Genomic DNA, 16,392 nt, shown 5'->3' on the forward strand with positions numbered 1-16,392 from the left:
TGATGTTATTATCCCATATGTACAGTAGTGCTTGCTCAACTGATGAGAGAGTATCATAGAAGTACTACTTTACCATCCTCCCTCCCTCAGACTTTAGCTACTTCTCCCAAGTGCTTCTGTTCCAGTGCTGGTGTAGGGAATTCCCTCTTGCCCCTGTTTGCACCCCCAGTTGTGTCTTCCTAGCACTGTTCTGTATCCTATGGTGACCTACTGCAATTGGATGGGCTTGCATTTCAGAGATGGGAACCTTTGTTTTTTTTTTTTTAAACAATTATTTCATTGATCTAATGGGTATCACTTGTCTGCAAAGCTAAAGGAACAGCATACTTGAGTACAGATGTAGAAATAAGTGGCCAGAGAGACCAGCAGTTACAAGAGAAGAAAGATCAATATTGCAAGGCACTGCTTTCTCTTCAAGAAATGAATGTTGTGAGATTCAGTAGGAAGATCCATATCCATTTATCTCAGACAACCTACAAGAGTCTTGTCTTGCTTTTTAACAAGGATTGTACCAGATTCCTCTCTACTGTTGGTTGCTGTAACACTTCTCCTCTGACCAGAATATCTTCCTGATATTCTTCTCTTGGCTCTATAGAGTAAATGAATTTGGAAGGAAACTCTGGAGACCTAGTTCTCCTCTCTTGAAGCAGCATCAACTGAAACAGGTTGCTTAGGGCTGTATCCAGTTGCGTTTGGAATATCTCTAAGGATGGAGACTCCACAGCCTGTCTGAGCTACCCATTCCTATATCTGACCACCTTCATCCAGTAACTCTTGCCTTTTTAGATTGCATCTACCACATGTGCCAGTCATCTCATCACCACTGTCTTGATGTAACTCCCAATTCTTGCCTGCTGGTGACTGCCACAGGCATCTCTAGCCACAAGCGTAGTTTTCAGTCATCCTGCTTATACCTTTTCTACATACTTTCCCTTATGTGTACCCTCTTATATGTCTGGTGACAGTATATTTCTTGACAAGTTGTCACGATTGCCATTGTCCCTTCTAGGAACTGTCCTTCACAATCCTCTAAGCACTCCTTGCCCTTTTAGCAGTTTTTAGGTCATATGGTTCCCAAACTGATGGCTGCACAGATGCTGCTTGGGGTGTGAGAGGCAGGAGGAATTGGATCCTGGGATGGGGGTATTTTTTTTGAGTCACTACTCTGTGGCAGTTTTTTTTTTTTTTAGTAACTCCAGGGTCTTTATATCCTGGCTTTGGTAGAAGGCAATATGTTGGTTCAGTGAATTAAACCTGATTTGGTATGGTGGTGGTGAACAAACAAAACCAAAAACAGTTGTGTGCACATGCATGTTTTTGTCGTTGATTTACTTACTGCTTCTTTAGCTCTTAACTAATGTTTATTAATATAACTTACAGTGAGATTTATTTTTTCATAAATATGCCTGTTTATAATATAATGTTGTTTTTTGACTGTCAGAAATTAAATCTAATGCTGTTTAATGGCTCTCTTCTTGTGGGGAAAATAACTCCAGTTTACCAATGAGATGCAGATGCTTCCAGTTTTCTGAAGTGAACTTGATGGTCTGCTCTGTGTCTTCGAGTGTAGTTTCTGGTATCTTTATAAACTCTCTGAAGGTCTTTGAAACAGTCTTTATCAAATGTTTGATGATGACTACATCTGCTGAAGAAATAACACTTGTCTAGATATCAGCAATTGCAGCTATTTGTCAGGAAGTAAATTAGTAGCCTTCTTGTGAGGACAGGGGGGGTTTTCAAGTACACAAGCCAGCTAAGAAAAGGGCACTGTAGGTCAGTACAATGGAATTATCCATGTTAGAATTTAGTCAGGGCAGTGGGCTTTTAACACTCTTGTTTTTATCAAGAGTGTTGCTTATTCAGTGTCTTTGTCTTTTACAATGTTTGAGAAATGACACTTTTTCAATGTGTTTATTAGTGGTTATTATGAATGCGATTCTAGGGTCACTTATCTTCCTGGTTGTGATTATGCTTAAATCATCAGTAAATTCAGGGTGGTGAGAGCTTGAACAGTCATGATAAGTTTTATTTTGGTTTCTGAATATACAGTATAAATATAATCATGGTCACCTAACTTTGAAAGCATTGTAGAATGTCTGGAAAAATACCGAACAGTTTTTTTTCAACATACTGGCATATAATTAATATCCTTTGACTGCAAATTCAGTGTAACGTCTCAATAACACAGTGCTAATTTTTCATTACTTATTGACTTCTAAATGTATTTTCATGTTTGGTTGGTTTTTTTTTTCTGTCCTTCCCTTGAAAAACAGAAGCTAAAGTATTGCAAAGTGTGCTTACTAATCAAGCTATATGCTTGTGTTTTGTATTCATTTGCAAAGCTTCACGTGCAGCTTTAGGACAGGAGAAATAGTATGGCTGTATGAAGAATATGTCTTGTGCCCATGCATTTCTTAATCTACTCTAACATTGGGGTTTTTGAACTGTTTGTTATTTTGTTTGTCTTCCCTACTGAACTTTCAGTTTGACATAGAAAATTTTCTCCATGTCATAAACTTGGGTCCTTGATAATGTGAGGTATTGTTTTAGCTACAGTGATCCTCTGGTGTTTCTCCCCCTCATCGTTCTGTCCCGGTTTTTTCTCCATGAATGCCTGGTTTTCATTTACACTAATGTCTATTTTGTGTTAAACATCTCATTGAACGTTCTCTGCAAAGCTGAAGACTTTTTCCAAACTAAAACTAAACGGCCTAGAAAATAAAGTGCTGCTAACTTTCTCTGCTGAATTCAATACAGTAATTCCAAGTGCTTCTCCCTCCTGCAAGCAAATTAAAAATATATAACTTGAATCTTAATTAAAAAAAAAAGTCAATAGATCTAATACTCTCAGAGGATAAATTGTATTTAATTGTATTTTCAAGTAATTAATAAATTTGGCTATTTGTGGCTCAAATTTATTATTTAATTGGACAGAGTACTTGTTGATAAGCAAGGAATCTTTCTTACCTTACTAACATATTCAGGATGGCTTTGTGCAACACTGGCACATCACATTTTAAACTAAGTTTGAATTAATGGTTAAACAAATGCTGCTTTTACATCATGCAGAATCTTGTGTGGTCATGCAACTGGTAGAACTATTTTGTGTTGTATGAAAAATGAAATGGTCTTCATGAGCCTAGATGATCGGGAGGACTAAGATTACGCTTGTTAGTGTTTGCCATTTCCTTTGTGCATACCTGATTTCTTCTCTTTGTCTTCATGTAATCAGCAGCTATATCCATTGCCAGGATCTAATTGAACTTAATGAAGAAAGAGGTTCTGCTGTTAAGCTTCCGCATTCTCTGCTCTTTGTGCTGCTCACAGTGCTAAAAAGAGATGAGTTAACATAAACCTGAGTAGGCTGTTTAACCTTCTTTCTCTTCTGGAAATGTAGATGCAATAACATTTGCAGCTGAAAAGGCTCATTCGCAGTTTCTAATGTTTAAGGATGCAAATGAAGTATTTTGTCTTTTCTGTCGCCTGGAGGTGTTAAGCAAGGAAACAGAGAGAGGTTTCTAGGATTAGTTCCACAGATTTCTTTTATCATGTAAAAATCAAGAATGGTTTCAATGCCGTGAAGTAAAGAAAAGCAATATGGAAACCATCCAGGGAAAATTCTCAAGTTTCTCCCTAAATTTTCTGGGTATTTTTTGCTCCTAATATAGTCAAATACTTAAGCTTTTTGCAGCATACCAGGGCTAAGTTCCTGTGCATTTGAGTGGTGTGTGTGTGATGTTTCATAGATGGTGAAGCAATTAATCATTAACAATGGCATGTCATGCAAACTCCTGTATGTTCAAGTTTTATATTTTATAGTTGAGAAATACTTATAAATTCAGATCATTCAATATTGAATTTAGGTTCTGGACAGACAGATCATCTAAAGCGTTTAATTGTTTCGAAGTGAAATTATCAAGTTTGGATCTGATCAGCAAGCTGAAGTTCTAAGTGAAAACTTTTAAGTGTAGAGCCACAGAGGTGGTACTTGTTCTTAGTCTCTTGTGCTTTGAGTCCTTGGGAAAAGCTGCTTCTGTGCTTCTTTCACCTGCAAAGATATGACCTGGAATGATTTTTTCCACTTAGAAGTTATAATATACACTATGAAATGTTTGGTGAATGAGAGTGTTTAATTTTGAAATGCAGAATTAAATCCCTTCAAGTACATTTATTTTTGTACATATAATCTACAATAGTATGAGTTCACAATTTGTGTCTTTATAAGGAAGATGTCTACAGATCAGCCTGATCCTTTTTTTGACTTCGTAAACTTCTCACTTCTGTGGAATTAAAGGGTAGATGACTTTAAAGTTTATTTAAAAGCTGTTTTCCATGCAGCATTTGTGCTCAAGGTGTTGCTGACCATCTAATTTTTTTCTAGTCATTCCCTGGTGTTTATGCAGGAGGTCCTGCACCTTTTCTGAGGTGCACACTTTTTTGGAACAGTGAAGTTAAGTAGCCTTAGCTTGTGTTTACACTGGTTCAGCAACTGTGCTTTTTGTTTAAGCTGAGTTTTAGAGTAGTCTTAACAGAGTTCTCTCTTCCCACTTCCAGCATTTGAATATACATATACTACATTTAAAAAACCCATAAATATGCATATATATATATATATATAGCTATATGCCGTTCCTGCATTCTATTCCCAGCCTGCTTCAGAGAAAGCATGTTTGGGGCTTGGATAAGGCCTGTTTGCATTTGGTCTGTCAGAAGTTTCTGGTTGTACTGGTAACTGATGAATGGGTTTTCATGCCTCTGCATAGTTTAAACTGTTCTTTGGAGACCAGTATTAACATATTCACACCAGGGTTAAATGAATCAGTTAATATTTCTTAAAGTGATGGTTTAAAGGGAATTTATTAACACATCTCCCTCCCCATGCCAAAGGTTTAACATGGAAACTGGTGTCTGTGTTGGTTTATTTCCAAGAAAATGAGTGTATTTTAGTTTTCATTTTTTTTCGTATTGCTGCTCAGCAGTTATCTTCTTCTCTTAAGGAAGTGATTTTGAAAATGCTTTAGTTTTCTTAAACTCAGTTTTAAGAAGTGAGACAAACTTCTTACTGCTGTGTTCAATTTTAGGTAAGGCTTTTTTATTCTGCTGGCTTTTTCTTTTCAAAAGAAGCACTTGCAATGTATTACTTTCTCTTACAATGTGTACTCCTGTTTGAGACAGCAAGTACAGATATTTAAAATGGCACAGTATAGTGTCACATAGCTTGTGTGGTGAGTTCTGACCTCTAAATTGGTGTGTGTTTTGGACCCAAGTAACAGTTTTGATTTTGAAGTAGAATTTGGAACAAGCCCTGAGGTCTGACAGTCTGGGAAGCACAGTTCTTTGTCACCACCTACTTCCTCTAGCAAGGTTCATTGGGCACTGCCACTTTTCCAGTTGTCAATTTACATTTTGCTTTCGAGGCTAGTTGCTGTCACAGCCTACCTGCCTGCTGCTTCTAGAACTCAAGGTGATTGTAGTAATCCATCTCCTTCCAAAGCCCTCAAACAAAACAAAAGCCAAACCTCCAGAAGTAACTACAGTAGCCAAAGGTAGGTATAGTGAGAGAACAGTTGACTACAGCTCTTCCCCTTCTAGCATATCTATCCATTGATTTACATCACATACTGTATTCACTCTGTTGTAAGCCTGTACAGAAGGCTGTAATTTGCTTTTCTTCAGCATGGCTCTTTTTGTAAAAATACTTGTTCTAATGAGGGATGCTATTGTACAGTTAGTATTGTCTTTCCTTTCATGTGTGTATATTCTGAAGATCCTTTGTCTTCACAAGTTCTGCTTATTTCATTCTAACCAAGTTTGGAGGAACTTTTTTTCACTGACCTGCTGCAGAGTTACTACTTTTGGTGATCCATGACAATACCTAGTTTTGTTGCTGCTTTAGGTAACAAGCTTTTTCCAGCTTAAAATAAGTGTGCATAGAATGAAATTTTCTATTTTTTGGTGCTAAATTTGCAGGTTGATGCCTGGACAGATCATTGGGCACTCCTGCATATGTTCTGAATTCTGAGCCTTCAGGATAGCAGCAACAGGGCCCAGGTACTTGAGCTGATTAGGTTGTTTCTGTGCATCTAGCGGAAAGCTTCAGGGCATTCTTCCATGTCCACCACATCCTATTGTAGAGCATTTGTCAGTTCAGTATTTCCTAGGTTATTGAGTGGATGCTTCTTATTATGTATTCTTATAGTATATTTCCTTGGAGGATTCCTTCCTAGTGTTGAATGGACAGTTCCTGTATTGTGAAGTGATTTGTTATGTCCCCATCTTTTTCAACAGATGTCAGTATGCCTGCTGGTTTTTTTTTTCCTGGTGTCTTGTCTGGATCTTGTCTGTCTTTGAATGTTTCATCTGGATTTTTCTGTTCTGCTTGTTTGTTTTCTAGGTTGTTTATACTTCTCTTGGACCTTCCTTTTGCTGCCCGCTTTGCTTTTCAGCCCTGCATTCAGCCCATGTGTCTTACAGGCTTTTTAGCCAGCTGACTGTTTCAGTCATCCTTGAACTGTACTGCTTATCTGCTCTGCTTTGCATGTGGCTGCAGGCAGCTGTACGTACAGGTTTGTATCCTTCTGGTGAACTATGAGCTGTAGATGGGAAATTGTATTTGTGGAAGATTCTAATTTTTCTGGAACACTGTTTGTGATTCCCGGACTACTTGTGCTTATTCCTTTCCCCTTTGGGTCTGCCTCGGTCACTGGTTATGTGTCAAAAGGGCAGTACGGTGGTGAGAGAATTCATCAACTGCATGTAAGTATTTCATGGACAATTTTCCAGATTGTCCAGTGAAGAAGACCTGAGGGTTAAGACAAAACCCCTTGAAAACCAGACCTATGATAAAGTCTCTACTTTGTGGAGACTTATTTGTGGACCTTCCTTCCTAATCTTATTCACCAGTAAATTCTTGAGTAAGTGTGGTGACTTGTTACCCACACTTGCTGATCTTGCTGTTACCTTACTGCGACATAATCTTGCTTCTGCTTTTCTTCTGCCATTGGGTTGTTCTGATACTTGACACCACATGTCAAAGAGTTGTTTGAAGCAGTGACTTTGATGCTTCAGATTTCAACTGTGCTGCAATTCATACAGTGCTTCTCAGAGAAGCATCATGTTTGATTTTAAAATTAACCTTAAAACAGTAATGCAGACTTGAACACAATATCGCAGCATGCAGCCCCCCTGTGCACCTGAGAGATTGAGGATGTGTCTTCCCCCAAAAGAGCGTTCTTGTTCCCAGTTGCATGCACCAGCAGCTCATGTGGTCCTTCCTTCAAGTGCCCATTAAGCTTCTTTCTGTTTAGCTCATTGTATCTCAGGAAAATGATGGAAAGCACTCTAAAAAATAGACCATTGTCTGCCATGTTGGTCATCTGGGTCAACTGAGGAGTGTTAAAGCCTGCCATTAGAGAAGGAGGATACCCAAGCAGCAGGGCGGAGGTTAAGCCCTTTCCTCCTGACTGAATTACTGTTACTGTCTTCCATAAGTATCACTCTGAGTTTGGATAATCTTGAAAACATCATATATAAGTCTGAGTTTGAGAACCTATGATTCAATGGCACTGTGCAACAGATCGTTTGGGTTCTCCTGTAAATTTCATGAATTTGTTTAAAACCAGTTCTGTGTTTACATAGGAAAGCTTATTTTCGATAAGGTAGAGCAGCTACATTTGCTCCTGAGATCTCTATCCTCTTGTCCATTTCTTTGTCAGAAATGGGAAACATTTTCCTATAACTAGCCATTTCAGGTACCAGAGAAGGAACAAGCAGAAAGTCTGCATTATTACCACTGCTTCTGTGTGGTATATTCTGTGGATAATTATAGGAGCTCTTGCACCTGGAAGCAGCTGGGCACTTGGAGTGTATTTTGCCACATCAGCATGCTGTTAATGGAAAAATCCCCTCACTGAATGATTCTGAAAGAGAAAACACAAGATTCTTGAGAGTCATGTTTTTGTACATGGCATACCTCCTTGTTGGTTGAAGACGTTCCTGTTAAGCTGGTGTCACATGCAGATTCAAATATCTTGGCTCAAATGAAGACACCAAAAAGTGTGTTTAATTGTCCATTACTAACGTAATAAAAGACAGAGGATAAGTTTCAATATCACTTGTTTTGTCTAAAGCTGGATTGGAACTGTTCAATCCTTTCCTGCAGCTCTTGGAGGCCTGGCAGTGAGATGACTGGTTTGCCACAGATTCATAAGCCCATAGAAGAGTATATGTTGCCAAGGGAGCTAATGTGTATAAAAGTTTATTATGCAGTTTTCCCTCCTATCTTTAGTTCTGTTTGTGCTGTCACTGAGGCTGAATCCACTGCTGACTGTATAATGCAGTAGTTGTGAATATCTGCATTCATAATTTCAGGGAGGAGGTGCAAAGAAATCTCCTCTTCTAGAATCAGTCTCTTCATTTACCTCAGGTCCACAAGAGTTTGTCAGATGGGCAGGTCCTTTCCAGATGTTGGGAATATGGTGATTTACACTAGCATAGGTCTGTTTGGCCCACTCTGTTCCCAGAGCAGTCAGATGTGTTTGACAGACTGTGAAGGTAACAAATAGCTCAATTATGAACTTCCCAAATGGGTTTTCCAAATTTTGCCTTGACTTGTTGTACTTTGCTATTTAGCTGTTGCTATATTATGAGTCCCACATTCCCTAAGAGTAGAATAAGGCTTTTGTCAGGCTTAAAAAAAAAAAAAACCCGAAAGGGAGAGAGCATGAACTGCTCACAATTCTTCTTACATGACAATTACACCTGTTGTTACTGCTTTCAAAAATAGAGGGGGTTTGGGGAAAATTCAGTATCTACTACTTAAGGCAACTAAAAATTAACTTTCTTTTATATTCCTTGTTGTTTGCCTGTACCTTTGACTGTGCAAAGTAGAGCAGTGATATGCAGGTATCACAGACATGTTTCTAAAGAAAATGCTGGTGCATGTTTATGGTGAAACTTTGTATGTTCCCTGCAGCTGGATAATTAGTCTTCAAGGCTGAAATACTCTTATGAATATGTAGAGTAACAGAACTTTTGGAAGAGCTTGTTTGATATGCAGTGTGTAAGCTTGTGTATGTACAGCAGAGTTTCTAGTATTTGCTACGACACTAACAAGTCTGTGTGTGGACAGACTGTTATCAGACACTAGAAGTTTTTCTGGTACAGTTTCACCACTTCTGTGTGTCTGATAAACTAAGGATGCTAATAGTGAAGTGCTGGTAAATCTCTGTGGGAGCTGAAGAAGTTTCCACCACATTCTTTCTTGTGGTCTATTTTTTGCTTTTTCAGTATTGGGCAGTAGAGTTTTGAACAGATCATTTACTACATTATGTGATGGTTGACGTTGAAGAAGGCGGGACGCTTTTCTGGTGATGAGCTGAGAAGCTTTGGCGAGGGCTTGAGCGAACATCTTTGAGTTAAATTGACTTAAATTATTGTAGCAAGACTTTCAAGAGTTTGTTCAGTAGTACCTTGAGCTGACAAAGTCTTTTTTTTGTGTGCTTAACTAAAGTTAGTTGCAAGTCATGTCAGACAATGCACATTTCTTCTGTGTAAGAGATGGTTAGACATACTGGCTGGAAACCAGTGTAACTCCTTTGGTTTGATAACTTATTTTTGATTTATGGATGTTGCAGCATGCAGAGTGATGTGGTTTTAGGTGTCCTGTGATATCACATTGAGTTAAACTATTTTGTTTCAGGTTTTGTTGCTGGAAAGTAATTGACAGTGATGAGTGCTTGAATTGACTAACCATATCAGGGAATAGCTGGTGGTACTAAGCTGCTGCTTGTTCACCATGTGTAAGGTACAAAGGTTCAAAGCAGTTAAAGCCGAGAGGTGCATGTGTAGACAAGTGCAGTTTGTAAATTCTGGGTTATGAAAAGTATACATTAAAAAAAAAGACAAAGATGCGGGCAGGTTGCACCAGGTGATATTTGCATTAGAGTAGCATCGGCTGTATCCATGTGGAATATTACAGCTCTATAGGATTCATGTAACAAATATAATGGATGCAGAGATTAATTTCTTGAAATGGCCTGGAGCATTCCTTCTCAGGTGGTTCATGAATTTCTCCTGAATGGTGCTGTTCTCTTCTTATCCAGCTACCTGTTTGGACAGGAGCAGGGAATGAACCAGGTACTTGGAAAGTCCATGCTGCAGGCCAGTGAGATGAGACAGTTAAGTCAAGCACGATATGCCCTGTGTGCCTTTTGCTGGAAAGGTGTGTGCTTGCTTTTGTCATGAATGCAATTTTGATCCTCTCCAGTGACCTCCAGTTGGAATGAAGGTTTATTTTCTGTCAGAACAAAGTCAGAGGAGAGAGAGAAATACTGTGAGAGTATGGAAATAGACTGCAAGATGGAAGTCTTGAATGGTCTGTTAGGGCAGCAAAAGTTCTGGCCCCACTATCTTGACCTCTAGTGAGTCCATGTTTTTAGTGGTGGACTTTAAGAAGAAAGTGAGGAGAGGAAGCAATACATGATGGAGTTTAAAGTGATATTGATCAGGATGCAAATGCCAGTGTTGTGGCAGAAACTGTAGATACAAGGTGTTTCCAGGTAAGGAGTGATACAAGAGGGACAGTGTAATCTCTGGTTGTTAAGTGTGTAAATGAACCTTTTCCACACAGCTTTTTGAGATTGGAATACAGTCTGATGACAGAGGAGAACTCTGCCCTATCTCCAGGTGTATGCAGGTGCCTGTTTGCAACTCTCTTGTTAAGAGAGGATGAAGTATCGGTTTTCAGGTCAAAATCTGTTTTTTCTGAAAAAGTCAGGTCCAAACTTTGTGCCACTATGGTTTCATGTGTCAACTCTTTGCTTCTTGTTTCCCTTCTCCTTTAAAAAGTAAATTTCTTGTAGTGCCAAAGGATTTGAACACTAAATAATTATAGATCTGCACCCTTGTTTTGGTCCTCCTATCTCTTCCTTCTCTTCCTTCCTCCTATTGCACTCTTCCCAGCTTGGTAAGGCATCCGTTAACCAAATCAGTATTACTGAGTTGCTGAGCTAAGAAGCAGAGTGTAGTAGAGAAGAGTTGGGCTGAGATGAAACCTCAGCTGGTTCATTGTGAATTGAAGCTAACAATCCTTTGTAGCAGAACTGATGCTCTGCATTTGGTTTGGGTGTCTTTGCACTGAGCTTCCTAGTGTGTCTGTAATACTTACTTGATCTTTTCTCTATTTCTAGCACCCTGTTAGCTAGGATGATGAGAACTTGCCTACTCAGAGCTTCTGCTGTTATACTCTTCATGCTAGGAAGCTGCTGACAGTGAAAGTGGTGACTCCCAAACATGTTGGGATCTCTCAGCTCTTGTAAGATCATGAATAGAAGGATGTTGTTCCCCAACTTTAAAAAACAGCATCACCTCCTAAGGGCACGGGAACAGGCAATTCCCAAGTGTCAGAAGTCAAGCAGACAAGGCAGAAGGTTGGCTTGGCTGAGCAGGGATCTTCTCTTGGAAATAAGGCAAAAAAGGAATATGTATGCCCAGGGGAAGCAAGATCAAGTGACATGGGAAGAATTCAGAGATACTGCTTGCCACTGTAGGGAGAAAATTCATGCAGCCAAAGCTCAACTGGAGTTGAAGCTGTCAAAAATGTGGGGGACAATAAAAAGAACTTTTTCAAATATATTAATGGCAATAGGCAGTATAGAAATATCATTCTCCTGTTAAAGGATAAGGATGGTCACCTCACAAACAGGGACAGAGACAAGGCAGAGGTGTTTAACACTTTCCTTGCCTGTCTTCAACACGGATGATGAACCAAGGGGGTCTCAGTGCCCTCAGCTGGAGGATCATGGCTGTGAGAATGATCAACTCCCAGTCAACCCTGAAACTGTGTGGGATCTACTGTTTCAGCTGGATCCCTACAAATCTTTGGGGCCTGATGGGATTCATCCCCGAATCCTCAAAGAGGTGCTGATGTCATTGCAAAACCCCTCTTGATGATTTTTGAGCAGTCTTGGGAATCTGGAGAGGTCCCAGCTGCCTGGAAGCTGGTGAACATTGTCCTGATCTTCAAGAAGGGCAAGAAGGATGACCCTGGAAACTGCAGACCTGTCTGTCTCACTTCTTATGAGGCACTTACTTGCCTGGTAAAGTTATGGAGCAGATTATTTTGGGAAGTACTGAAAAACACCTGAAAGACAACATGGTCATTGGTCAGAGCCAGCATGGCTTCATGAGAAGGAAGTCCTGCTTATCCAGCCTGATTTCCTTTTATGACAAGGTAACCTACCTAGTGACTGTAACTGCATGGTATATAGAGCACAAGGATATGTCAAAAAGACAAAATATTAAGACGTAAGTTGTGACATAAGAAATTGGCTATTTCCCATTTTGTTAGTGTTGGTATTAAGTAAGCTGCCCATTGGCTAGAAACAAGTTGGTTTTTAGGCATTTTGCAGGTGTCTTAGAGTTGGGAAAGAGAAAAAGGAATGTAACCGTTGGAAACATTGTGCAAGGCTTGAATTTTTTTTTTTTTATTTTCTTCCCCCATGCCTTTTTCTCCTCCTCCGGTATAAAAGCTGTTCAGTTGCCTGAAACACGCGTGTACTTGTTGATGAATCAGTAACTTTCAGGGAATAGTTCCGATAGAATTGCCTTTCACTCAGTATAGTACTGACCTGAAGAGGTTTGAAAAAATGCCTGTATCTGAATCATCTTACTGAAGTCTATTGTTGGTATAGAGAAACAGGAGGAAGAAAAATGCAGTTCAGTGTTCTACCTACATATTGAAGTTGAAGTATTTAAGTATGTTATGTTAACCTGTTTCCACATTAGTATTGGGCAAGAGAGTTTCCTAAAAGAATCGGGAAATGTGTTTTCACTTATTACCTTGTTGCATAAGAGACTGCATTTTCATTGTGATGTGTCATTGAGGTTTGATTTTAGGAATGCATTATAAATAGAATTTTAAACTGCGTTACAGTTTAGCAAGTGTGTCTTTGTAAATCACTTATGACTGTTTCAAGGGTGAGTTAACTAGCCTCTATTTTCTAAAGGGATATTTTGAACTTTCAGGCTGGAGTACCTTCACTTGCAGCTATTTTTCTCTGGCCTGGCTTTGATTTATACAAATGCTAATTATAGGGGCTTTGAATCTATGTGTATACATAGTTTCACAAGGTCATACACATTTTTAATGAACTGTCTGAAATGTGAGTATATTGCTAGGTTGTTACATAAACAGATTACTGTCTTATAAACATTGTTGCATTAATCAGTTCAAAAGGAGGAAAAATACCTGTGTAAAGAAAAGCTGATTTTTATTTTTGTCTCCTAAAGTTTTATTGTCTTTGCAGGCATCGGAAGGTGTCACCTTCATTGGACCTGACACACATGCTATTCAAGCTATGGGAGACAAGATTGAAAGCAAATTGTTAGCCAAGAATGCAAAGGTCAACATGATCCCTGGCTTTGATGGAGTAGTCAAGGTGAGAAATCATTTAATTACTGTCTGCCCACTATAGGAACAGTGTCTAAATCAAAGTACACCTATTGAAGGTCTGATGCAGAATCTAATTATAATTCCATTTTCTTTTTCAGTAAGATGTAATTAAAAATGGGGTACAGATTTTTGCTAGCAAGAGAGCTTTGGAAAAGAAGAGAAAGTCCGTGATAATAAATGATGTATTAAGGAGTTCTTCAATGGAGTCTGTAAAAATACTTTATTTTAAATTTAACATGAGGGCAGCTAAATGTATTAAATGCCAGATGTGGATTCGACTATCTGCATTTCTCAGGTCTTCTTGTTGGCCAACATCTTGACAGTCCTGAATTTAACACTGGAGCTTGTTAAAGGGTGTCACGTTTCCATTTTATGGTCTCTGCTGATGGTGCAGATTTTCATGTGTTGCAAAACTCGGGATGAGGATGGGGGAAGTTAGTGGCTCTTTGTCAGAATTAACAGCTAGTGTTCTTCCTGTGGTTTTAGAAGGAATGATTTTCAACAGTTCTCTAAAGAAACAACAAAAATATTTTTGTAGTTTGTAGAGTTAAAGTAAATTTTCATTTTCATTTATTTTGTGCTATAGTGATTAAGTACTGGGCTCTTAAAAGCTTTCCTGCGTGTCTTGTTATATTGTCTGTGTTAATGTAGTAAAAACATGCTTTTCTCTTTTAAAACCTTTATTGTATACACTTAAAACTTTAGTGTATTATAAAATGTTGACCTCCTATATTGAAATTTTTATGCTTGACATGTCAAGTTAGATTTTTTTTTTTCAAATAGAGTTTGAGTGAAACTTTGAGATGCAGGAAAAAGTGTGTTAACTAAGTTGGATTTTAGACTTTTAAGAGGAAAAAAGCCAACCCAAAGCCCAACTAAATGAGAAAGGTAAGTAGAGTGCTAAGGGGCTAAGCCTCTACAAAATTACCTCTTTCAATGAGGCTGCCTGGAGAACTTGACTAGTGAGAGAGAATGGTAAAATCACAAAGTAGCTGAGGTCAAAATACCCAAGAGAACTTTTCAGTACTTGTGATGGAAATGTGTGGTCTATGTAATGACTGGTAGTGGAATATGCTGCAACAGGTAAAAGTGGAAAGACTTCTTTCTTTTCTGGAGAGCTCCATATGAGTGTTAGGCTGGCACTTGTGCCCCTGCTGAAGTCTGGCAGTGGCAAGTTGAACACTGTACTCTTTCAGGTTTTTGTTGCATGTTTTAGCAGTCCTTGTGTATGTGGTCCTTTAGCACTTATAACATTTAACAGCAGCCAAGCTGTTGTATATAAGGTTCTCTGTTCTTTCTGACATCCTATATCTCCTCCTAGAAATCCTGAAAAATAACTTGTACAAAAACATCTAATTAGGGGATAACTTTGAATTAGTCATTTAAACACCACAAAACTTCCTCTAATGCAGAAGCAAATACTCAAAATACTGGTTTTTTTCACTTTATCAGTTAAATATTATGTAAAGGTCTGTTATTCTTCTAGTACAAAGAAACAAACATGACCAAGTAGAATAATGGTTAATGAAACAGGTAGACGTAGTACCAGTGAAACTGATCTACTTACTTGTATGCAGTTGTTTCCAAAACCTTTAATTGCATTGTTTTTGACAATTATCTGAATTTCCTAACATGAAAGGGAAGTGTAAGTGATCTGGTTGGCAATGGACTATATGCAACGATACCCTTAAAACCAAATGAACTGGAATGTAGGATTGAGTTGACAACTCCAATCCTCTGCTATTGAAAGGAACTATGTGGTAGTTGCTTAACCCGAAGGTGTCCATATCATATCAGTTTCACATACCTCAGCCTTGCACCAGTTCTAATTATCTGAAGAGTGTTGATGAAAAAGGATACATAACTAAACCCAAAAAACAACCTGCAGTATACCCACCAAATAAGAAAAAGGAAAGTCCACAGATGTTGCCAGCATTGTAGTTTCCATCAGAAAGGGGAGCTGAAAATTTTAGGTTAGCCAGTGCTTTGGTTTAACAATTCTAGGAAATAAGGCTTCTGATAATTGATATTGTCGTACTTGCTGTGGATCTAAATATGTGCTCAGAGGAGCAACACACAAAGACTTGGAGATTGTTTAGGATTTCTGTCATTCCTGGGAGACCTATTTTGATCAATTATGAAGCTTTTCAAAATCTTTGAGGGCTTTGTTTCTTGAGAAATAAAAATTTTAAAGGTCTTTGAAAGGAGTTAAATGTCGGGTTGACATTTGAGTTGATTATAGATGGCTTCATCTTTAAAGTGGACTCTAGTAAAGCTGGAAGAAAACTGTATTGATGCCTCTGACAATGCCAGAAATTAAGACATATCTGTTACACATATTCTTTGTGCATTAATAGTTAAAGCAAACAGAGAGTAATAACTTCGTGTTATTCAACTTCATTATTCAACTCAGGACTGCACTGAAAATCTTTGTTACTAGAAGAGTTTGTTAAATAGTGATGCAGATACTTAGGTCCTTCATGAATAAAGAACGTTTTTCCTCTCTTGTTTATGTTGCTTAGCACTTACACATAGGAGACACTGTAGTTGCTAAGCTTTTGTAATAATATCTTGGAGAAGTTGCATGCAGAAAAATTCCCAGTGAGTAGAAATTAAATGTAAAAGAAGGAAGCCCTTTAACAGTATACTTAAATACCTGGAGGGATTGAAGAGGAGGATGCTTGGCATAATAGACACAACTAACTATTCTCATACAGGGAGATGCTCTAGCATTTGAAATATGTAACTGAGAATGGAAAGATGTGGAATGAGAGTGGAGAGGGCAGTTTTATGAAGAGTAATTTTCTTCTCATCCCTGGTTAAGTTTCTCAGTTGGCTGGAGCAAGGGTTATCCGTCTACACATGTAAGGAACCAGAGTCTTGTGCTGTCAGTCAGAGAGCCAACAGAAGCATTTGAAAGTAATTAATTTCAAAATTAA

The 16,392-nt window shown here is 38.5% G+C and overlaps 1 protein-coding gene across 1 annotated transcript in view; it reads left to right on the top strand.

The window, feature by feature from the left end:
- PCCA (propionyl-CoA carboxylase subunit alpha) overlaps nt 1-16,392 on the top strand; it is a 281,091-nt gene that overhangs the window by 60,375 nt on the left and 204,324 nt on the right. The window contains exon 8 of the mRNA XM_027675186.1: nt 13,308-13,439. Within this exon, the coding sequence (XP_027530987.1) occupies nt 13,308-13,439 (132 nt within the window). The remainder of the gene's footprint in view (nt 1-13,307; nt 13,440-16,392) is intronic.

Source organism: Neopelma chrysocephalum, unplaced genomic scaffold, assembly GCF_003984885.1.
Source record: "Neopelma chrysocephalum unplaced genomic scaffold, ASM398488v2 Primary Assembly neopelma1_25, whole genome shotgun sequence".
NCBI lineage: Eukaryota > Metazoa > Chordata > Aves > Passeriformes > Pipridae > Neopelma > Neopelma chrysocephalum.